The following is a 23,694-nucleotide window of genomic DNA, read 5'->3' on the forward strand; positions in this document are numbered from 1 at the left end:
GCACATAACTCTCCTCTAGTTCTTTATTATCTTCTCCCCTACTATTATGGTTTTTTAAATTTATCATTAATCATGTTAGACTTATTTATGTTCATTTGTATAAATAAGATCATTCAATACATGAAAGCCAAGATAGATAACTCTTCAGAAACAGTAACAGGAGTAACGGTTCCCTGAGGGTATGGGAAGAGGGTAGGGAGGGGGAAGAAGGAACTGAGAGTATTGATGACTGTATAACCCCACTCAAGGGGAACGAACAACAGAATTGTATGTACATGGATATATTGGATGGTGTTAGAAATGGCTAACTAACTAAATAAATAAAGGTTTCTGGGGGTAGGGAGGAGAGGGCGGGGATAAAGGGGAGCTGATATCAAGGAGTTAAAGAAGAAAGAAAATGTTTCAAAACTTACTGTGGTAGTGATTGTACAACACTGCTGCATGTGATTAAACTATGGATTGCTACGATATTTTCAAGAGCTCCCAATAAAATGATCTAAAATAATAATAATAACAAACACAACAAAACCCTTATTTTCTCATGATCATCCTGTGTCCTCAAGAAAGCCTATCAAGATTATCCTTGGGAATCCCCCTGCAAAACAGTCCCTGTAATTTCTGATCTGACCTCTCTGCCTTGAATTTATGTTTAAAATGCTTGATCCATGTGAAAACTGTTGTTTCATGTGGGGCAGAATCCCTGCAAACGTGTCGTCCACATCCAGTGATTTGGAAAGATGGCCACTTGAGTTTTGTTTTAAACTTGCTATTAACCCTGACCTCAAAATTGATTTTATCCATGGCACACAAAGCATCCTTTTTTTTTGAAGGCACCCCAAGGAGCCTAGGATAAGTCGATAACTGAGAGAACTTATCTGCAGCAATACTTTTTGACTTGCCTTCATATATGTGACACTGAATCGCCATCTCAACAATTTCCACATGTACAATTCAGTGACGTTAACTATCAAAACTCAAAAACGCTCATGCCCTCCAGTCAATGTGAACTCATAGCTACCCTATAGGACAGGGGAGAAGTGCCCTGGGGGAGTGGGGATTCTGAGACAGCGGCTCCAACCATGGGCTCCAGGCAGTGATTCATTGTGCTATGCAAAGCCCACTGGATGACACCTAACGGCAATGACAAATTTCTTCAAGGTGTTCAACCACCAACTTGTGATCTCCCCATCCCCTGCAGTGGACTGACGACCCTTGGACTCCTAGGAGTCCTCTCCACCCTTCACCCCCAGAACAAACAAATCAGCCACCTGCTCCCACCACTGATTTTCAAACTCTTCCCTCTGGTGTGCAAAATCAAGACTCTAAAAATTCCAGTGGTTTAATTTATTAGTCTCTTGTAAGAGCCCTGATGGTATAGTGGTTACCGCTGCTAACCATAAGGTCAGCAGTTCTAAACCACCAGCTGCTCCTCAGGAGAAGGATGAGGCTTTCTATTCCCATAAAGAGTTCCAGACTCGGAAACTCACAGGGGCAGTTCTACCCAATTCAGCATCCACTCAGTTGCAGTGAGATTGGGTGTTTTGGTTGGTAGAGTCGCTATGAGTCAGAATTGACTCCAAGACAGTAGGTTTGGTGTGGAGATTTTGCAGCCTGCTAGTTAAACAAACAAATGGCTGGTTTGTTTGAATTTTAAGGAGAAGAAGAATCTGTGGCCTGCTATGCTCTTAGCTAAAAATGGTCTCCCTGAAAGCTCAAGAGAGCTGAAAGGAAAAGCCAGCCATCCTCCCAGTCTCCCTGGGAGGCCCGTTCTGGCAGCATCTACAGAGTGCTGTATGCGCCTGACCAGGAGGGAGAGGGATGCTGGGAGAAGAGGATGTTTGTTTGACAGAGGACCACTGACCTGTTTTTGAAAGTTTTCAAAATAGCCCAATATATATATATTTAAATATATTTTAAATAGCCATATATATCTGCTTTTCTGCCTTTCCATTTAGGGGGAAAGATTTGAAAAGTTTTCCTTCTCTGATAGGTTTCCCCTTTACACCAAACTCACTGCCATCACGTCAACAGTGACTCGTAGCGAACAATAGGACGGAATAGAACTGTCCCTGTGAAGTTCTGAGACTGTTAACTCTAAGCGTCAGGAGTTGAAAACCTTATCTTTCTCCCTTGGAACCACTGGTGGTGAATGCATCATCCACCATGTGACCGGGTTTCCCTAGGTCTCCCCATTGATTTCATTTTTCCTCCTTCAGGAGCATGCATTGCATTGAGGTGACCCACCTGCTCATCCTTCTGTTGCTTATTATAGTAAAAATTTATCTAACAAAACTGTCGCCCATCCAAAGTTTTGACCCTAGGCCATTCAGTGACACTGATTAGTTCAACGACCATGAACAGAAACGACATGCCTCCTAAGTCATGACTTCTTGGTCTCTCTGCCTTTGCCTGTTTCATCTAAGTGGGATCATGCATCCCTGTCCCTCAGTCGTGGCCTGATTTCATTCAGCATCTTTGTGGGGCTCATCCCTGTCATAGCAGGCCCCAGAACTCCGTTGCCCTTGAAGCAATCCAGAGAAGGACGATCCCCTGTAGAAAGGCTTCTTGCTTACAGTAGAGGGACAGTGAAACAGAGAAAGGCCCTCCATGAGAGATAGCTGCATGACAGGCTCCAACCCAGCCACCACTGTGAGGATGGTAGCGTTTCATGCTGTGGGGCATAGGGACCGACTGGATGGCAGCTAACTACAACATGCCTTGGTAGGTTGCGTCCCCATTTCGTTTATCCCTCTATCTCTTGGTGAACAATGAGTCTGTTTCCACTTGTTGGCTATTGCGAACAGGTTTCTGTTTGAATGCCCATCTTTCACTGCTTCAGGGTCCACACCCAGGATGAGAATTTCTGGGTATTACGGTAGTTATACCTTGTCATCTTTAGTCTAATAGTGACACAGGTTCCTTATCGAGAAACTGGAAAATACAAAGTCGCATGAAAGAGCAAATCCCACCATCCTGAGATAACCGTGGAAAAGAGTGAGGTGTGTCTCCTTCCAAGCTATTTCCAAGGCACAGCTATTAACACACACGCGCGCGGCCACACAGCATTGCCTGGGACACAGGTTTGGAGTTTGAGTCTTTGGTCTCTGACTCTTCATGGCCTGTAACCTCATGGTCAACATCTCAAAGGACACAAGACTAAGTGACAAACCCAATTTTTTCTAATGACAATTTTGATTGCGACAGCTAGCTCCCCACCGGGAGACAGGCACCATTGACCTGTTGCTCCACAGTCTTGTTCTCCTCGCTGAGGTCACACTGGATCGATAGTTCTATGTCCTTTTCATGTGGTGTTTGATCATGTACATTTCCCCGGCAATCAATAAGCACGTGAACCATGCTTTCAATGGCCTGGGCGTTACTGTGTGGAAGAAGCATCATTTCCGTTTTGCTTTTCAGGAGAGACGGGCTTGGGCAAGTCAACCCTGATGGACACCTTGTTCAACACCAAGTTTGAGGGGGAGCCAGCTACCCACACGCAACCGGGTGTCCAGCTGCGGTCGAATACCTACGACCTCCAAGAGAGCAATGTGGGCCTGAAGCTCACCGTTGTCAGCACTGTGGGCTTTGGAGACCAGATCAACAAAGAAGACAGGTAAGGAAGGTGGGGGTGGAGGGAAGCTAGCAAGGGAGGCCACAGAAGGGAGCTCAGGGTGGGGTTGAGGAGGGACCCCAGATGCTGGGGTCCTCTTAGGATGGCATGGCCAGGCAGCAGATACCTCACAAACACCGCCCCCTCCCTTATCAACCACAACTGATGTTCTCCACGCAGTTGGCCAAAAGAAGGGCGTCTTTCAAATCTCCCTGGATGGGGCTTCGGCGCCATTCAGCAAGCAGCAATCACTCCTATCTTGCGCCAGGGACTGCTGCTCTCTGACGAGCCAGAAATGAATGACTTAGCGTGTCTGCCCTTGAGAAAGCAAACACTCTCCAGACAGAGTGATAGGTTGCGTGAAGTCCCAGGAACAAAGAGGTGAAGGACAAGTTACCATGAGAACACAGAAGGGAAACAGTCCATTCTGGGCGGGAGGTTAGGGAAGCCTTCACAGAGGAGGCGACCCGGGGCGGATTATTGAAGGATGATCTACTTTGCCAATGGGACAACGGGAGGGAAAGAAGGACATTCTGGGCAGAGCTCACAGAGCAGAGTGGTGTGAATGGTGACAGCGCGCTTTGGGTAACAAGAAGTGGTGTGCTCTGTTGGGTCAGACCAAAGTATCTGAAGCTTCAGCGTCAGGTTCCTTCCTCCTCACTTGCAACTAAATATTCATCATCATGTTGGAGCCAGATCAAGGAGAGATTTATGAAACTTGCCATTTTGGAGCCGCTGAAAGGGCTTCAGAAGCATACTGATGTGATCTGATTGGCCTTTGAGAAAGGTGCGTGGCGCTAGGATGGAGCTTGGGCTGGGAGAGCAGAAAGCCGGTAGGAGACTCCTGGGGACCATGACAATGATGGCATGGAGTTAAGTAGGCCAAAGAGGTGCTGAGATGGGGAAGAGAAAACAGGTTCGAGGAGATGGAAGCACCAGGACTTGACGGAGGCTTGGTGTGGGGCTGCGAAGGTGAAAGAAGAATCTCGAATGAGGCGGAGATTGCTGGCTTTGGAGAGGAGACACAGAGTGATGGTGGTCAGTGCGAGAGGTGATCGGAGAAGTAGGCGTTATCACTAGAGATGGATGCCTGCATTCAGCATCATACCCCTTTAAAAAATTCTCTGTATGTGATCGCATTGACAAGAGCAACTCAAATGGATAGAGGAGAAGCTTGGGGAGGGCGGTGTGTCTGCGTTCATGACGGTAAAACTTTGGAACATGTTATTGAGAAAAGGTGGTTCAGCCTGGCGAATGTCACCAGCGTCACTGGATTGGACTTGTAGAACTTGTTGTACGTTATGTTTTCACCAAGCATTTTTAAAAATCATTTTATTGGGGACTCGTACAACTCTTATCACAATCCATACACACTTCCATTGTGTCAAGCACATTCGTACATTTGTTGCCCTCATCATTCTCAAAACATTTGCTTTCCACTTGAGCCCTTGGAATCAGCTCCTCATTTTCCCCTCCCTCTCCTCCCCAACTCCTGCATGAACCCTTGATAACTCATAAATTATTATTATCCAGTCATGTCTTACACTGTCTGATATCTCCCTGCACCCACTTTTCTGTTGTCCGTCCCTCAGGGAGGGGGTTATATGTAGATCCTTGTAATCGGTTCCCCCTCTCTCCCCCACCTTCCCTTTCACCAAGCATTTTAAGAAGAGAAGAAGCCCACCATGGTCATGTCGGTTCCCACGCACCATGACCATGCAGGACAGAGTAGACACTGCTCCAGAAACTTTTCAAGGCTGCAAACCTTGACAGAAACACACCAGTACATCTTTTTCCCGAGGTGGTGAGTTCAAACGGAAGACCTTTCAGTCTTCGGCCAAGTGCTTAACAGCTGGGTCATAAGGGCTCCTTTTAAAAGACAGAGAAACCCCAAAACCAAACTCACTACCATCATGTCGATGCCAATTCCCCACGACCCCGCAGGACAGGGTAGAACTTCCCCTGGGAGTTTCTGAGATGGTAACTCTTCAAGGCAGTAGAAAGCCCCTTCTTTCTTCTGCAGAGCACCCAGGGGGTTCCAAGCACTGACCTTTCGTAGCCCAATGCGTAACCACTATGCAACCACCACTCCTTCAGAGTGAGAAAAGACGGCTTTAAAATAGAGAGAGCTCTGTTTTGGACATGATGAACTTGAGTTGTCTGTAGAACATCTAGACATAGGATGACCTTCATGAGGAGGCAGTTGGCTATACAAAGCTGGAGGTCCGGACGAGGTTGGGGTTGGAAATAAGGACAGGGTTAGCAGCGTATAGGTGACACTTTCCAACCCTGGGTGTGTACGGTCATCCAGGACTCAGAGTCGAGTGAGAACAACACTGGACGATGTACAAACGCTGTGAGATGTTAAGAAAGCAGATGTTAAAAGATAGCCTAAGAAGAGACTGAATCAGAACCACCCAAGAGGCCAGAGGAGAACCAGGAAAGATTCTGGAGGTGTGAGAAGGGTGGGGGAGAGTGAAGAGTGATACCAGGGTCAGAGTTGAGCGTGTCGTGAGGGATGGGGTCAGGGACGGGGTTGGAGTTCAGGCACCTTCTGGCAGTCACACCACATTTGACTAGACGTCATATGGTCTCTACATGTGTTCCTCTTAGGAAGGGCCATCTGTCATCCTGAGCAAAGTGTCCACACACTCTCTGAGCAGTCTCTTGCTCCTGAGCAAAACTCTAGCTTCAATGTTCCTATTTCAACCTGGAAGTTTCAACCGGCAGGCATCATTTCTTCCTTTCTGAAACATTTTATTGGGACATCATCCAAATGTCATTCAATGGAATTGTTCATCTCATATCCAGAAGCATTGTACATTCATGACCACAATCAATTTTAGAATCTTTTCTGTTCATCGTATTAGCTCTCCATCCCCCCACCACTACCGTCCCCTACCGTACCCCCAAAGAACCATTAATCCAGCTACTGTCTCTGTAGATTGGCCCCTCCTGGGTTCTATGTACTGGAAAACTTACAAAAATACAAAATAAAACAGACTCCCTTTTTGATCAGGAAGAAATAGACGGAACTTCTTATTAATTGAACTAAAATTTTATTTTCCTTTTAAAATTCTAAAAGCAGGTCATCTCTGTTGTAGGTGGTGGCGGCTTTTAAGTGGCTTTCTGATCGTGCTATCCTTGTTTGGTTGAAACTAAATTAGATTTGAGGAGGAAGTGGGGGTTTGGACCCCAGAGTATGGGCTTCTTTTCATTTGCAGATTGCTCAGGAATGCCTCAATTAACTTCCCACTGCTCTCTCTGACATTGCAAAATGTCCTCATTATGATGGCTTGGGAGGACTGAGCGAATACTGCCCCTTAGAGGCGAACCTACCTCCCACTGCCCCTCAAAACCCACACCCATGGCCATTGAGTTCATTCTGATGCATAGCGACCCTCCAGCACAGAGTAATAACCCACCGGTTTCTGAGGCAGTATATTTTTATGGGAGCAGACCCCCATCTTTCTCCCTGCAGCCATTTGATTCGTTAAAAATGCCCTTATTGTGGTTCCGGAGGGTGGGGCGGCAGGAGAGGGAGGGGGAAAGAAGAGCGGATACCAAGGGCTCAAACAGAAAGAAAATGTTTTGGAAATGATGGTGGCAACATCTGTACAAGTGTGCTTCATGCAATTGATATCTGGATTGTTCAAGGAGCAGTAAGAGCCCTCAATAAAATGATTTATTAAAATTAAAAATAAGATTTGCAGTCTTGGAAACTTGTGGGGGTGGATCTACCCTGTCCTAGAGCATGGCAGGAGGTCGGAATTGATTCGACAGCAGTGAGTGGGCAATTGCATGAAGTGTGAATTGTTCTTCATTGCTTTGACTAGACAGAAAATATCTTGATGCTATTATCAAGCAGGATTCTTAAAAAACAAAATATCCTTATTGTTTCTCTCAATTATTCTGTAAATGTGATACCAAAAAAAACTAGGCCTCTTGCTGGTGAGTCTCTTCTGACTCAGACAGGACAGAGTGGCACTGCGCCGTGGGGTTTCCAAGGCTGTTGTCAGTCTTTACAGAAGCAGACTGCCTCATCTGTCTCCCTTGGAGTGACTTGTGGGTTCAAACCGATAACCCTTTGGTTAGCAGCCCGATGTTTCACCCACTGTACCACCAGGACTCCTTAGAAATGAGAAGCGTCCGTGCTCTGGGGGATCAAGAGGGAATGGAGCAGTGATGTAGAGAGGAGCCCTGGGACATCATGGTTACGCGTTAGGCTGCTAACCGTAAGATCGGCTGTTGGAAAAGACCAGCCGCTCTGCGTCCCCCAGCAGCCAATGACCACTCTTTTGACCATGCTCTTTATTGGTAGAAAAGTCAAGGAGGCATCGAATCAGGTAGTGGGTGGGTGGGAATGACAGGAGGGTGTCCCCAAAGCTAAGAGCCAGAAAGTATCCATTGGGTTGGCAATAAGAACCACAGCCATTGGCACTATGTACAGGAAAAGCAGTGCCAGGAGACTAGCCGGCACAAGCTACATACCCATGATGGCTGAGTGTTGGGGAGATAAGACAGCCAAGGCATCGAAAAGAGCTGTACACCGTGATTAATACAAATGATGTCACAAAATCGTATGTGCGAAAAAATGTTCAAGTGGCAACTGCTGTGTTATCTATTTTTTTTACAACAATAAAAAAAGAGCAGTGGAACGGAAGAGGGAGTCTAGGCCAGCTTTGGAACTCTAGCTTGTGCGCGTCAGCAGGACAAGCATGAATCAGTCACAGAAGGACGCTGCTAACATTGGCCATGGTTTTAGAGGGCCAGTCCCGTCCAATGAAACCTTGCTACACAAATGCTTCTCCCCCCCCCCCGAATTAATTCCTGTTGGATTAAAAGCAACTATTGGAGCATACGAGTATCTTCATAATCATGATCCAAAATGCAAGGAGGATCTACAGCCATTCAAATAATCCTGAAAAGGCACCTTGGTATATCGAACGCTACCCAGAGCAAAAGGAGAAACGAGCTACAGACAGGGAGAAAATATTTGCAACCTCTATGACAGACAAAGGAGATTTTCAAAACTATAAATATAAAACTCTCCATTCAATGAGAAATGAACAGGCACCTACTAGAAGAGGAAACATCAATGGCCAATCAGCATCGGAAACAATGATCATTCAGCTTCACCAGTAATCAGGGAAATGCAAAATGAAAGCATAAATCATTTTTGATCCTTCAGATTTACCGAAAAAAAAAAATCAAAGATGACGCAATCCCCAGGAACACTGGGTCGTTTCATTCACTTTGGTAGGAGTATAAATGGATACAGATTTTGTTTGGAGGGCAAATCTGGCAGTAGCTACTACAATTTCCAATGTGAATACCTTCTGATTCAGCAGTAGGCTTGTAGGAGTACCGCCTGAACAAACAATCCCATGTGTTCCTGAAGAATACAGAAAGGATATTCACTGAAGCGTTGGTAACAGATACCAAGAAAGTGAACCGAATGAGTTTCCTTTAACATCCTCCGGATTCCTTTCCCTTCAGACCTACACACTGATGGGAGCGGTTAGAACTGGAGGAAAAGTAAAATGGAAACTGACTTCGATGATTTTGTGACACAGGCTAGTTTTAAAGAAACATGACATTTACAACAATAAGAGTAATTAGATGAATAGAGGTACAACCGCACCATGCAATTGTTTCTGGGCAGTTTAAAAGAACACAGTACATCTACATGTACTTGTAGGGATAGAGAGTCTGGGCATATTGGTAAGTGAAAAAAGAAAGTTGTAAAATCATAGATGAGGATGCCGTTTGTATAAGCCTCCGCTGTCCTGCCCCAAACAACAAACATGTCTGTGTGTGTGTATACTTATGTATATAAGGTTCTCTGGTGCCTCTGTGGGGTAAGCACTGGACTGCTAATTACCAAGTCGGCAGTTCAAATCCACCAGCTGCTCCATGGGAGAAAAATGAGGCTGTCTACTCCTATAAAGAATTACAGTGGTCACTACAAGTCACACTCGACTCAATGGCCATGGGTTTCATTTTTTTGGATTATTTATGTCTATAAATGCATCGGGGAAAAAAGTCTGAAAGGATAATCAACAAACTTAACACTGCTGTTCCTTCAGAGGAGCACCGAATAGAAAGGTATATGCTTTGCTTGCTTGATTAAAAATAGAAGGCAAAGAGTAGTGTCAAAACAAGTGAACAGATAAAATGAGTGTAGGCTGCTCGTTTAAGAAGCTTCTTGGAGATGGGGAAAAGATAAGGCAGTGCAAGGTCACCAATTCCAATCCACCAGCTGCTCCATGGGAGATAGGGACCCTATAGGACAGGATAGAGCTGCCCCATGTGAGTCTCTGAGACTATAGCTCTTTATGGGAGTACAAAGTTTCGTGTTTCTCCCACAGAGTGGCTGAAAGTTTTGAACTGCTGACCTTGCAGTTAGCAGACCAACACATAACTGCCCGGGCTTTCGGAGAATAAGCAGCCTGCACTGAATTCATGGATCCTCTGAATCTTATCCATAGGCCTTAGGTTAAGAATTCCCAATCTGAAAGGGCACAGCCTAGCAGTCGTGATGAGGAGGGGCAGGGTGTGTTTTCGCTGATTTATGTAGAAGGAAGGTATTATTGAAAGCCAGGGGACTAATGAGCTAGGAGAAAGCTTCCCTCTCCACCCCTTCATGGGACTTGAGCGAGGGAGAGGGAGACGTCTCCGCTTGAGAAGGATATTGGGAAAGCAATGTCTTTGAAGGGGAGTCGGACATCATTCAGACACCTTGGGAGCTAGAGATGATGGAATGGCCTATACTCACGCCCATTGAGCCAATTGTGACTCATAGCCACCCTGTAGGACGGAGTAGAATTGCCTCTGTGGGTTTCCAAGACTATAACTCTGTGCGGGAGTAACGGGCCTCGTATGTCTTCTGAGGAGTGCCTGGTAGTTTTGAACTGCAGTCCTTGTGGTTAGCAGCCCACTGTGTAAGCACTGCAGTAGCAGGGCTCCTGAATGGAAAGGTAGGGGCTAGTTTATCACTAGTGATTCAGTGACCAAAATGTACCCTTTTCTTCTGATCCCTTTTGGAGAACCAAGAATGAAATTCACCCACACACGAAATGAAGAACAGAAAAAATGAAGCCAACCTATGTTCAATACTCAAACCCAGCAAATCATCCTCCAATCATTATTCTAAGTATAAGGGAAGCACAGGGAACCATGCTGTCCGGTGGTTAAGCCCTTGGCTGCAAACTGCAAGGTTGATAGTTCAAAGCCACCAGCTGCTCTGTGGGAGAAAGAGCCAGCAGGCAGCTTCTGTCAAGATGGCAGCTTTGGTAACCCCATGGGGCAGTTCTCCTCGGTCCTATAGGGCTGCAATGAGTCAGAATCCATTTTGGGTGAAAGAATGCACCCCACCCCGCCGCAACCTCATTCCTGGTTCTTTAGGAATTTTCTAAGGCTCTGCAACCAAGACATTCTCTGATGCTGTTACCCTTCCAAACAATGTTTGGCTCAAAAGGATCAAAAGAAGGAACTGTATTTGTAGATTGTGCTCTGTGGTTCCAGGGATGCCCTGCACCTGGCTCTCTCTTCTGTGAGCAGCTCACAGAATCTAGGATCCTGTGATTTTTTTTAAAATACCATTTTCCCTTCTCTACTAAGGGGGGTGGCATCTTTTTAAAAGGCTCAAACAGGGGCCTGGAGCATGTGGGAGGCAGTGGCTTTAATCTTGGTCTCTTCTGGCCATGGTAGCTGAAAATTTACTGGCCCAGGCCCAGATAATAAACCTCTTCTCGTCAACCAATAGCTACCCAAGAGAGATGAAAACAGCGAGGCAGGGCTGAAGCTCAGCTGACCTACTTAGAGCAGAAAGAGGCTGGAGGGGTGGCAGGGATGGCAGGGATGGCCGGGCGAGCTAGGAATAATGGGGACTGCCTCCGGGGATCCCAGGACAGGGAGGAGCAGAGGGCTGGCTTTAAGACACCCTGGCAGGACTTGGAAGGAGCCATGGTGACACACTGAGTTCAACCTGGGCTGCTAACCCCAAGACCGGCATTTGGAATCCAGCAGCCACTCTGAGAGAGGAGATGGGGTAGTCCGCTTCCCCAAAGAGGCGCAGCCTGGGAAACTTAATGCAGCAGCTCTCCTGTATCCCATAGGGTCTCTAGGAGTCAGAATGGACTCGATGGCAGGTGGGTGTGGTCTGTCAGGAGCTGGAGGCCACAAAAGGGAGCTGTGAGTGGAGATGCCAGAGCAGGGACTGCGTGTGTGCGTGTGCGGAAGGTGTGTGGAGGCGCATCCTTACCAATTTTTGCATAAGTACATAGATTTTTAAAGTTACAACCTTGGAAGAAATGCCACCCTTGAGATGAGTTGTTTGTCCAGGAACTATTATGATCCACTGTTTTTGTTGCTTGGTTTTCAGAACTAGATCACCAGGCCTTTCCTCCTAGTCCCTCTTAGTCCGGAAGTTCAACATCGTAGCACCACACAAGTCTCCACCGACAGATGTACACAAGGTGCACTGGCTGGGAATTGAATCCAGGTCTCTCGTATGGAAGGAGGGGGGAATATTTCGCAATTAAGAGCCAAGTCGGGAGTACCCCTGAACCCCAGGAAGACCGAGCAGAAGCCAGAGTAGAATTCTCCAGAGTATAAAGGAGAAAGTCATGGCCACCACTGGGCATCCAGCAGGCTTACTAGGCCCTGTGCGGGGAGATACAGGAAGGAAAGGCGTGACCTAGCCTCTAAGGAGACAGATCCTGGCACACAGAGCCACACTGGGTGGGTGGGGTGGGGCGCAGATGGCAAGGCCCCTCACATCCTTGCCTTTTAAGAAGATGTGGTTTATTGTGAGAGAGGCACATGGTCAGTAATCCAACACAGATGCGTCTCATTTGGGGGGTGGGGGAGGCTTCTATTTAAATTGCACTTCTCAAATTGAATGCCAGTGCATCCACATCCAGCGAGTCCATCAGAGCTGGTTTTCCAAAGGCATTTGATTGCTTCCTGTCTCTGTGTCAGCCTGTGGTCATTCTCACGATATCTCAAACTTTGTCATCGTGTGGTTGTGCATTTGGTAGGCTACAAGAGAGTGTCAACATAACTTTTTCCTGCCTTGGAAAACAGAACAAAACAAAAACTGCCATGCAACTCACCTCATTGGGGTAGTCACCTTATGGTGGTAGCCTGGGACTGGTCTCACAATATCTCTGACAGCTACCGAGACCATACTTTTTCTTTCCCGTTTTGAAATAATTTCTTTTTGTTCTCGTTGTAGCTGAGTGTACCCCAATTCCACCATCTCTACATGTACATTTAAGTGACTTTGATGATCGCCTTCCAGTTGTCCAACCATTCTCGCTGCTCGGTTCCTCCCTCATTTTGAGTTGCTTGTTGTCAATTTGATTCCATAGAGACAGAGCTTAAAAGAGCACACTGCTCAAAGTTGGCACGGTTTATGGTATAAAGAAGACTCTAGGGGATATTTTAGGGTACGGTTTAAAGATGATCAGAGGGCAGTAGTGTTGGGGGTTCATTCCATTTCCAGGGATCTGGAAAGTCTAGATTACATGAGAATTTGAAATTCCATTCTGCATTTCCCCCTTTCAATTAGGATTCTTCTAGAGAATGTTTGATCAAAATGTCAATACCTTGTTATTTAATGCTTCACAAGCCCTGGTGGCAGAGTGGTTGTGTTGGGGTGCAATTAGAAAGGTTCACAGTTCAAAACCACTGGGCACTCCAAGGGAGAAAGACGGGGATTTCTACTCATGTAAAGAATTACAGGCTTGAAAACCCACGGGGCAGTTCTACCCTGTCCTATAGGGTCACCGCGAGTCAGCGTCAACTCAATGCCAGTGTGTGTGTGTGTGTGTGTGTGTGTGTGTGTGTGTGTGTGTGTGATGGAAGGGCTTTCTAGAATAGTTTGGGTGGGCTCTGTGGAGGACGTGGGTATTAAACTGAGCCCTGAGGTCTAGGAGGGCAGGATGCAGATGAAGAGAGAGGAGGACATTTCAAAGTGGTGATATACAGACAGCCCTAAGCATGGCGTCTGTGAGGATCAAGATGGTAGCCAGGCTTGACAGGATTGGAGAGCCACTGAAGGGAGATGGAGAGGCCTAGCAGGATGGAAGGAGGACCAGATTACACAGGCCATTGTCAACTTCTCAAAAAACATTGGGTCAAGAACCAGATTTTCGGAGTGATCCAAGTAAGTTCATCCCTTGTTCCATCAGCTACAAGCCCATCGTGGAATTCGTCGACGCCCAGTTTGAGGCTTACCTGCAGGAAGAGCTGAAGATCCGCAGAGTGCTGCACACCTACCATGATTCCCGCATCCACGCCTGCCTGTACTTCATCGCCCCCACCGGTCATTCCCTGAAGTCTCTGGACCTAGTGACGATGAAGAAGCTGGACAGTAAAGTAAGGAGGTGGAAGTGGGGGTGGGCCAGGGCATGTGGGGGTTGAGCAAGGAGACCTCAGTCCTTTTGTATTTTAACTTTTCCTTGAGAACTCGATGAGGCCTTACCGAACATATCATACACACGTGGCGTCAATTTGCAACAAATCATACACATGTGGCATCAATGCGCCTGTTGCAATCCCCTCAAGGTCCTGTTCCACTTCCTTCCTGTGTTTCCTGTTCTCACTCCTCCTTCTTTCCTAACCCTCGAAACTTGGTCTTTGGGGAAAAGCTACCCTTTTGACCTTAAATAGTTGAGTATCCTAACATGGAGAGGAATGTAGTTCCATACCTAAAGGGTAACCCAGGACCATAGTCTTGGGAAGGCCCCACAAGTCTCTATCCAACCAACATGCCTGGTCTCTTTTATGAGGCTGAGTTTTGTTTCACATTTTTCTCCCATTCAATTTAGAACCCTCCAGTGCGATCCTTTTCAGAGCTGTTATTCATGGTAGCCGGGCACCATATAGTTCTTCTGGTCTCATTTAGTCCATTGGATGAATTGTTTCCTTGTGTGTTTTGATTTTTTTTCACCACTATTCTTCCTTCTGGATGGGGACAGGCTAATAGGTGTACCTTAGATGGCTGCTCACAAGCTTTTAAGACCCCAGGCATTACTTGCCAAAGCAGGATGGAGAACATTGGCTTTGAGAGCTATGTTCTACCATTTGACCTTGGTGTTCCCTAAGATTATGGTCCAGAACCCCCAGTAGGCCTCACACTTACAGGAGATATCTAGTACAAGGAGGGTTTTGTGACATACTCATCTTCTCCATCATTCCCTGACCCTCCATTAAGGTGATGTCACTGATCTAATACCTGCAATGCATACTTTGTGGAGATGGCTTTGCCCTGAGCTGTCTTTCTGCTCTGATCCCTCTTGGGTATAAAGGTGTGCACAAGTAAGAGAGTTATTTTGGCCTACGGGTGCAGGCTGTGGTCACAGAAAGGTGTCCCAGTACAAACTGGTCTATACTAGAACTCAGCTTCCCAGGGCATGCAAATCCTCTGCTCTAGACTACTATAAAGAGGAGTTCTGGTGGCATTAGTGCTTAAGCACTTGGTTGCTAATGGAAAAGTTAGTGGTTCAAACCCACTAGCTGTTCCTTGGGAGAAATCCATAACGATTACAGTCTTGGAAACCCTAGAAGGTAGTTTTAGTCTATCCTATAAGATGACTCTGAGTCAGAATAGACTCAGTGGTAGTGGGTTTGGCTTGGGTGGTTGTCTGTTGTTGTTTTTTTAATTGACCAGAGGTTGGAGGTTTGTACCTACCTAGAGGAACCACGGAAGAAAAGCCCAAGGATCTGCTTCCTTTAAAATCAGAGCCAAGAATCCAGTTGTAACACATGTGAGGGCTGTGGTCAGAATTCACCCCATGGCAACAGGTCTTTTTTTGTGGATTTTTGTTTTGTTTTAATTTGTTTGAGGGGAGAGGGGGTATCCTAAAATCAAACATGGAAACTTGACTTGGAAAGCTGTTATTCTGCGTAGTAATGCTATTTTGATGGCAAGCAGCTAGTGTTCTTAAACCCTCAGCTTATGCCACCGAAGTGCTAATTCCCTTGAGGAGTAGAACTCTTAGGACAACTTTGGGCGGTAAACACTGTCATATCCCCATTACCGAAGAGGAAACGGAGGCTCTGTGAATTCAGCAACTTGCCTCGTCATCTTGCTAGCAACTGGCAGAGCTTAAGTTCCCGCTCAGGTCTGGTGCCGTGTCTCCTTGCCTCTTTGCCTGAAAAAGATGACCGTGGGAGCCACGCATACTTCGCTTTAAGAGAAAAGAAAAAATGCAAATCCCCACTTTAGGTAAATTAGCCATGGATTCATGTTAAGGAAGCAGTCTTTGCTGTATGAAAGAAGTGGCCGCAGGATTGTTTTTTTTCATACGTATAAAATGGATGTGTCTGTCACTAAAGATTCCAAGTCCACTTCAGTTTGACTTTTCCTTTTTTTTTTTTTTTGCAGCCCCTCAGACCAAGATTTAGAGGATTCTTTTTCTTTTTTGCTTAAATTGTGATGTAGGGTAAAGGTTTACAGAGTCGATGATCAGCTGTATATTCAACAATTCATACACATTTTGTTTCAACACCAAACCCAGACCAGCGAATCACTGCTGACTCGGAGACCCCCTGTGGGTTTCCGAAACTGTAACTGTTTACGAAAGTAAAATGCCCAATCTTCCTCCCACAGAGCTGCTGGTGGCTTTGAACTGTTAACCATGCAGATCACAGTCCAACATATAACCACCACACCATCAGGACTCCTCTGTTTCCGCACATCTATTTCAATCCCCTCCCTGTACCCGTTGCTTATCTCACTTCCTCCCTGCCTTCCTGTTTCTAGGAGTATTCCTCCTTCTGTCCTAACCCTTTGTCCTTGATAAATACTGCCCTTTTGATCTTCAATGGTTGGTTATTTTAACGCAGAGGTAAATTCTGTTCCAGGCCTAAAGGTTGGACCAGGGGTCATAGTGTTAGGGGGTCCGCCAGCCTCTATCTGACCAATGAGCCTGGTTTCTTTTATGATGGTAAGTTCTAGCTCACATTTTTTTCTCCCTCTCGTTCCTGGATCTTCTCATGTGCTCCTTTTGAGAGCAGCAGGGAGTGGCGGCCGGGCACCAGGTAGATCTTCTCGTTTCAGGGTGCTTGCATGCTCCTTTCGTCCGTTACACCAGTTGTTTCTTCACACCTTTCGATTTGCACCTCTCTTCTTTCCGAGACCAATAGGTGTACCTCAGATGGCTGCTCACCAGCTTTGAAGATCCCAGTCACTATAGTACTCACAAGACAATATTGTCTTTGTGTGACCCCTTATGCCCATTAAGTTTGGTGTCCTCTGTGACCATGGTCCTGAGCGCCCAGGCTCATTGACTTAGTCCCTCAAGATGTTGGGATATAGTTCATAACTTTGGTTTTCATCACGTTGTCCCCTGTATGTCCTACCACATTCAAGGATAGTTTTGCAGCAACAGTAAATACCCAACATAAGTACTCACTGTCAAACTGGGATGAGGAGATACTCTCTCCCTCTCCCTATTGCTCTTGCATATCTAGCCCAGCATCTGCTCACTGTGGTTGCTCGTTGACATCAAGTTGATTCTGACTCATAGCAACCCTCGGTCCAACAGAATGAAATACCACCCAGTCCTGCACCAGCCTCTCAACTGTTATTATGCTAGAGCCTATGGTCACAGCCAGGGTGGCGGTCTGTTTAATCAAGGGCCTTCCTCTTTTTCATTGCCCCTCCACTTTAACACACATGTTGCCCTTCACAGGCTGGTCTCTCCCGCTAACATGTCCAAAGTATGTGAATCTAAGTCTCACCATCCTTGCCTCTAAGGAGCACTCTGACTGTAATTCTTCCAAGATCGATTTGTTTGTTCTTCTGACAGTCCATGGTACTTCCAATATTCTTTGGCAACATGCCAACTCAAATGCATCGATTCTTCTGTGGTTGTCTTTATCGCCCAACTTTCACATGCCTCTGAGGAGATCGAAAATGCCATGGCTCGGGTCAGATGTACCACAGTCCCGGAAGGCACATTCCTGCTCTTTGACACAAAGCAGTCTTGTGCAGCCTATTTGCCCAGGGCAATCGGTCGTTTAGTTTCTTGACTGCTGCTCCTAAGAGCTTTTGACTGTGGATCCAAGCAGGAGGAAATAGATTGCTAACTTCAACCTTCTCTCTGTTTATTATCTTGCCGTCCATTGGTCTCATTGTGGCGAATTTGGTTTCCTTTACATTCTGAAGGTTGTCGTCTTTGCTCCTCCTCAGCAAGTGTCTCAAGTCCTCTTCCCACTCAGCAAGCAAGCTTGGCGTTGAGGTTTCTTCCCACCCTGATGTCATGCTTTTCTTCCCAGACTCCAGCTTCTCAGATGACAAGCTCCGATGGTATAGGGTCAGAGCTCCAACACATATTTTGGGGTCACACATTTCAACTCATCACAGAGCCTAAGCAAGAGTATGAGGAAGGCTGAAGTTGCCTTCCTAGTCTGGAGCTCCCAGACTCCCCTTCCACAACGCAGAGCCTGAACTCCAGCCATGCCGCCCCACGGGAGGGAGTGTGCTGAAAGGAACGGCCTCACTCTCCTTGGGAGCCGAAGCCGGGGGTGTTCGTGCTCACAAAGGCACATGAAGTTCGAGTTTCTTTACTTGCTGACAGGGAAGGCCTTCTCCTTTCCTGGAGAAGTGGCAAAGGATCGAGGTTGAGATGGGTGGGCCTTTGGGGGTGGCTCTAGACTGTTCTCTTGCTCTCTGAATTGGGGAATTTACATCGTGAAACTTGTGAGAGCCGGTACTTGGTGGGGCTGCCTTGTTTTTCCTGTCTCCTTATGAGGCTTCTCCACTCCCATAAGGAGTAGATGTCAATACTAGCCTGTCCTCCAGGGTCTCCATGAGTCGGAATCAATTCAGTGGCGATGAATTTCAGCTTGGAAGTTCTCGATTTCTTAGTGGGAAATTCGTGCTCGTCCCTTCTATGACAAGTTTCTGCTTTCTGCAGTTTCCAGCATTCGCAAGTGTTACTGCACCTGTGTGCATTCTTTACCCCGCACTGAGTCACGAGAGGCAAACCGTGTAACTCCTCTCTTTGTACATGTCGCAGGTCACGTTGGTACCGGAGTGTCGTCTTTGCCTCATTGGATTGCTTAGCCAGTGGCCAGTGTTTGCTTCCAGAAAGGGAGCCAGGTGTCTACTACCACTGAGCACTGCCTCCCCTCCTGTCTCTGCCACCTCTGTTTTAGGCCAGAGCCTGTCTGGCTAGGGTTGCCCGGAGTACAAAGAACAGTCGCTGATTCCCTTGTCACTGGCAGGTCTCCAGTTGTCATCTTTCTGCTTCCTCGCATCCAAGGCATGACCTTGGCATATTTCCATTATTCCTCAATGTGAGTCTAAGCTGGTAGACAGTGTCATGGTTCAGACCAAGGGCTTAGGAGTAAGGCTAGACTGGAATTTGAATCCCAGTTCTGCTCCTTCCATGTTCTGTGGTCTGGGACAAGCTACTTCACCTCTTTGGGCCTCACTTTCTCATTGGCACCCCAACCCACTGCAGTCAGGTAAATTCTGAGTCCTAGTGACCCTATGCAACAGACTAGATCTGCCTCGAGGGTCTCCAAGGTGCTAACCCTGGAGGCTTTTCTTTAGATCGATCTTCACCAAAGCAGGCTGCCCCAGCTTTCCTCCACATCTCATTGACAGAACAGTGGCACATAATCCCTCCTGGCAGGATTCTTGTCAGGATTCATTGAGGCAAGACATCTAAGTCACTTCATTGAGCACCCCGTGTATAGAAAGCACCCAGTGTTGTGTATGATATTGTTCTTTGGCTCTGGAGGTCGTCCAGTCTTAGATCTTCGGACTGAGCTGTTGCCACTGGGCAAGTCCTAGGTCCGTGTTGCTCTCAGGCGCAAGCCACCAGCACTGACTCTACTTTGCTTTCCTTTCCCCTAGGTGAACATCATCCCCATCATTGCCAAATCCGATGCCATTTCTAAGAGCGAGCTAACAAAGTTCAAAATCAAAATCACCAGTGAACTTGTCAGCAATGGGGTCCAGATCTACCAATTCCCAACAGATGACGAGTCGGTGGCAGAGATCAATGGAACCATGAACGTGAGTGGAAGCACAGGGGCTTGGCCTTCTGACCATTTTATCTTCATTGTCCTTCTTTACCAACTAGCAGCCAACCATCTCCCATCATCCATTTTGGTGGGTGGTCAGCTCTTGATGAGTCTGGAGGATTAGTGAGTGAGAACCCAGGACCCAAACCACTCTTCGCTCCTAAGCGGTGGCTACTTCAAAGCCCCTGAGATACAGAGGTTGATAGCACAGAATCCAGGCATCCCCTTCCCCTAACTGTGTTGCTTCTCTGGTCTGGGCCAGTGAGCTCCATGAGACTACTGGAAAGACCAAAGAGCTTTGTCTCCAACCAAAATAATACTGGGACAATTGAGGCAGCAGATGAAAGAAAGGCTAAACAAGGTGGCTGGCTTCAGTAACTCCGAGTTCATCTGTGCTCAGATGATCAAGAGGAAACCTTGACCCTTTTGATTTCACTGGGAACTGGAGAGATGCTACTCACTAGAGAGGCGCTAGTCACCTGGTGCTGCAAGGTTAGCAGTTGAAACCCACCAACTGCTCTGCAGGAAAAAGCTGAGGCTTTCTGTCCCCGTCAAGATGGACAAACCACCTTGGAAACCCAAAGAGGGCCTTTCTACCTGAGCATCAATTCGATGGCAGTGAGTTTGGTTTGGGTTTAGAGAGATGCTATTTTTGAATTTCAGGATTATGTTTTGCTTTGGGGAAGTGTGAATGAAATGATAATTAAAAACCAAACAGAACAAAACACCTATTGGCCAAACTTTCCTCTCCTTCCCGCCTCCCCACTACCAGCAGAAGGAGTGATAAAGCCAGCAGCGAGGCAAACATCTCCTCATGCCTCTTGACAATGTGTTGATGCTGTTGCTGTGAAGTCTTCAATGTTGTGGTTTCGAGAAGACAGTTAATAGCTTCCCAAAAGCCTCTGCTTGGGGAACAGATTTCTTTTTCTCTATTGAGAGCCATCAGTGTTTCCTAATGACATAATGCCTGGGTACTGCCAAGCTCAGGCAGGCCTGGTAATAAAAGCCATTTTTAGAAAATTTTCCTGCTGCCGCTCCCTTCTGAAGTGATCATTCGAGAATCAGTTGCCACCTCTTAGGAACTGGCCAACAAAGTAGCCTTAGCAGGTAGCAAGTCACTCTCTCGCCTGACTTCCTGTCCATCGGTCCACCCAAGGCCCCAGCCTGAGCCCATGGCCCCCACACTAATTCTAACTCCTAGTGACCTCATAGGGCAGAGTGGGAACAAAGAGCTTTAAATTGAGAAGTAATTATTATTTATCAAGGAAGCATCCCAGCACAGTCCAAGTTCGTAAGTCTGATGCTAGTCCAAGAGGCCCATGGAGTTTTTGTCTTTTGATTGGAAGGAAAAAGAGAAAGTAGCCCCATATCTAGTGTGCCTGCATTGGTTATGCCACGGGAAGAGAATCACACATGTGAGTGTTCTGTGCTAGCTGTGTTGTGATACAGGGAAAGGTGGGCAATTGCTGCTATGACCTAGCTACCCAGGCTTGCCTAGTCTATCTGAGGCAGGAACAACTGTGTTGGAAGTCCGCGGAGTCTTTAGACAAGCTGCCGTGTGTGAAGCTGCCCCACCGGGGAGGCCTGGGTTTGCGTGGTAGGAGGAATGAGTGGTGGCTTTTCGATGCTAGATTTGACTCCAGCCCCGCCACCTCAGCCAGCTCTCATGGGAATTGCATCGGATGAAGTGGAAGAGGCCTCTTACTGAAGTGGAGAAGACTCTACAGCCATCCCTCCACTCATGAGTATGGGTTTTCATGGCAGGAAATAGTTACAGGGTATTGAAGTCTCAGCTGTCCCCTTACCTTCTGAGTGGCTCTGAAGACTCTTACTCAGATGGAGAGGGCATGAGAGGGCTTTGCTGAGTGTTCGGACGTCTCTCAAGGCCGTAGACCTGAAGACGAACCATTGCCGTGTTGTTTAAATTCAGTGTTGTTCTTTAACTGGCTCAACCCAGGGCCAGGGGTTATGGACATCTCTACCAAGGGCAGCTCGTTTATTTGGCTCCCATCACTTCTCCTTAGTCAACAGTCGCGGCTGCATTGTTGGCATGCACTTGTGCAGGAGACACCAGGGAGTGGCTTGAAAGCGAGTCAGACAATCCCCTTCTCTTCTCAGCCAGAGACCTCGGCGGGGGAGGAGGGGAGACGCAAGCTGAGCTGCCAGCACAACTAGGAAATCCTGTTTGTTCTGGAGGAAGCCAAACCCAATCTGGATATCAGCAGACAAGGGCGAAAGGGACTTGATGGTATCTAGTTCCCCAGGCTGAGGCGGGCAAGCACATACCCTGTAAAGTATCGTGAATGCCTTGGAGCCAGAATCAAGCAAGGCATGCCAGTTGGGGTCCTCAAGACACTGTGTCAATGTCGCGAGAGGAACAGAAAACCTCGTGGATCTGGAAACAGACTCACAGAGGTGGCTCGAGACTATCTTTGGGAGCTTCTGACCTTTGGGGTCAGAAGTCCAAGGCCTCCAGGGTGGGGAGGAAGGCAAACTCCCCTCTAGAAGTGGCACTGGCCGGCATCTATCAATGATTCCTGTCTGACCGTACATGGAGTCATTCCTGCCAGGCTCCTGGACAGACATCCTGGGTAGGACCTGGGAGCACAGTGGTGCGTGTATCCTGCCCCTGCTTGGCTCGGTTGTCACAGTGGTGTGTCTTTCCAGAGCAAAAGGAGAGAGAGGGTCAGTGCCAGATAGATCCCTGGGATGTCCTGGGTAGACGACCTCAGGACCATACCTGATAGCCATGAGGCAAAGCACAGGCAGCCCTGGGAGAGACTGGAAGTTAGAGCAGAGCATCCGGGCTCCTCCCAGGGAAGGTGTGCATGTGAGAGTTAGAGACCCTCTCTGCCCTCTAATTCTCCCACGATACAAAATGGGGTTTATGAGAACTACCCTGCAAAGGAGCCCAGCTGACACACGTCTAAGTGCTTAGCTATGGTCTGAAAAGTCGGTCATGCTAACTCACCCAGTCGCTCTTCTGGAAAAAGACTTGGCTATGGACTCTGGTAAATATCGTCTTGGTGGTGCAGCAGTTGAATGCTTGGCGCCTAACAGAAAGGTCAGTGGTTCAAAGCCACCAGCCACGACACAGGAAAAAGATATGGCAGCCTGCTTCCCTAACGATCACAGGCTTGGAAACCCTAGGAAGCAGTTCTAGTCTGTCCTCCAGGGGTCCTATGAGTCGGAATTGACTCAACAACAATGGGTTTAGAGAGAGGGGAGGGGGACGTTGTATCTGCCCCCGTAATGATTGCGGCCAATAGAACCCCATGGGTAGATTCTGCTCTGTCACATGGGGTCACCAGTCATCGGCATTGACTCAGGGGGACCCCCAGCAACAACAAGGCTGTTGGGAGAATCAAATGGAACCGGGCTGGGGCTACTCAGAAACTGGCTCCTTGCAGCTCTCTCTCAAAACAGCCTTTGACGCCAGCTGCAAAGGAGTGGGCTGGGGGAGGGCTGAGGAGCCCTCTGAAGCTGGTTGGGTGGGGGCTGTTGGCTTCAGAGCAGGACGGAAGCTAGAGGCATCAAATGCCAGCAGCTTGAGGAGGGAAACAAGTGTCCCTGTCATGATAATGGATGCTGTCTACCAGAGATAAAAATCTCAGGCCCAAAGGGCTACTGACATTTTTATGCTGTTATTCTCTCCTTGAGATTTCCCTCTCTCCATTTTTCTGGAGCCCAGAGAGACCTCACCCACCTCACCTCCCTGCCTTTGCCATCATCGATCTCAGCTGAGGCCCAAGGATGAGCCAGAACGAGATAGCAAGGTTTCTCTCTCTCTCTCACTCTCTCTCTCTCTCTCTCTCACACCTCCCCCATCAGTCTGGCTCTCTTCAGGCACCGCCTCGTCACTTTCATGTCATATGGCTAATGCTTTGGAGTCTAAGCAGAAGGGAAAACCTTTTCCCTGAAAGTGTTGGGTGGTGGAGTTCAGACTCTAGGCATGTCTTGGTCCCGGAGCGAGGCTGAATTGTGCCCAGATGACCACCCTGCAACAAAGCCCTCTAGCAAAGGCCTGAGGAGCT

The 23,694-nt window shown here is 47.4% G+C and overlaps 1 protein-coding gene across 3 annotated transcripts in view; it reads left to right on the forward strand.

Annotated features, from left to right (window-relative positions):
- Nucleotides 1-23,694, forward strand: part of SEPTIN6 (septin 6) — an 84,414-nt gene that overhangs the window by 32,300 nt on the left and 28,420 nt on the right. For all 3 annotated transcript variants that reach the window (XM_075538127.1, XM_075538128.1, XM_075538126.1), the window contains exons 3-5: nucleotides 3,418-3,613; nucleotides 13,810-13,996; nucleotides 19,491-19,652. In XM_075538127.1, coding sequence (XP_075394242.1) covers nucleotides 3,418-3,613; nucleotides 13,810-13,996; nucleotides 19,491-19,652 — 545 coding nt within the window. The remainder of the gene's footprint in view (nucleotides 1-3,417; nucleotides 3,614-13,809; nucleotides 13,997-19,490; nucleotides 19,653-23,694) is intronic.

Source organism: Tenrec ecaudatus, chromosome X (genome assembly GCF_050624435.1).
Source record: "Tenrec ecaudatus isolate mTenEca1 chromosome X, mTenEca1.hap1, whole genome shotgun sequence".
Taxonomy (NCBI): domain Eukaryota; kingdom Metazoa; phylum Chordata; class Mammalia; order Afrosoricida; family Tenrecidae; genus Tenrec; species Tenrec ecaudatus.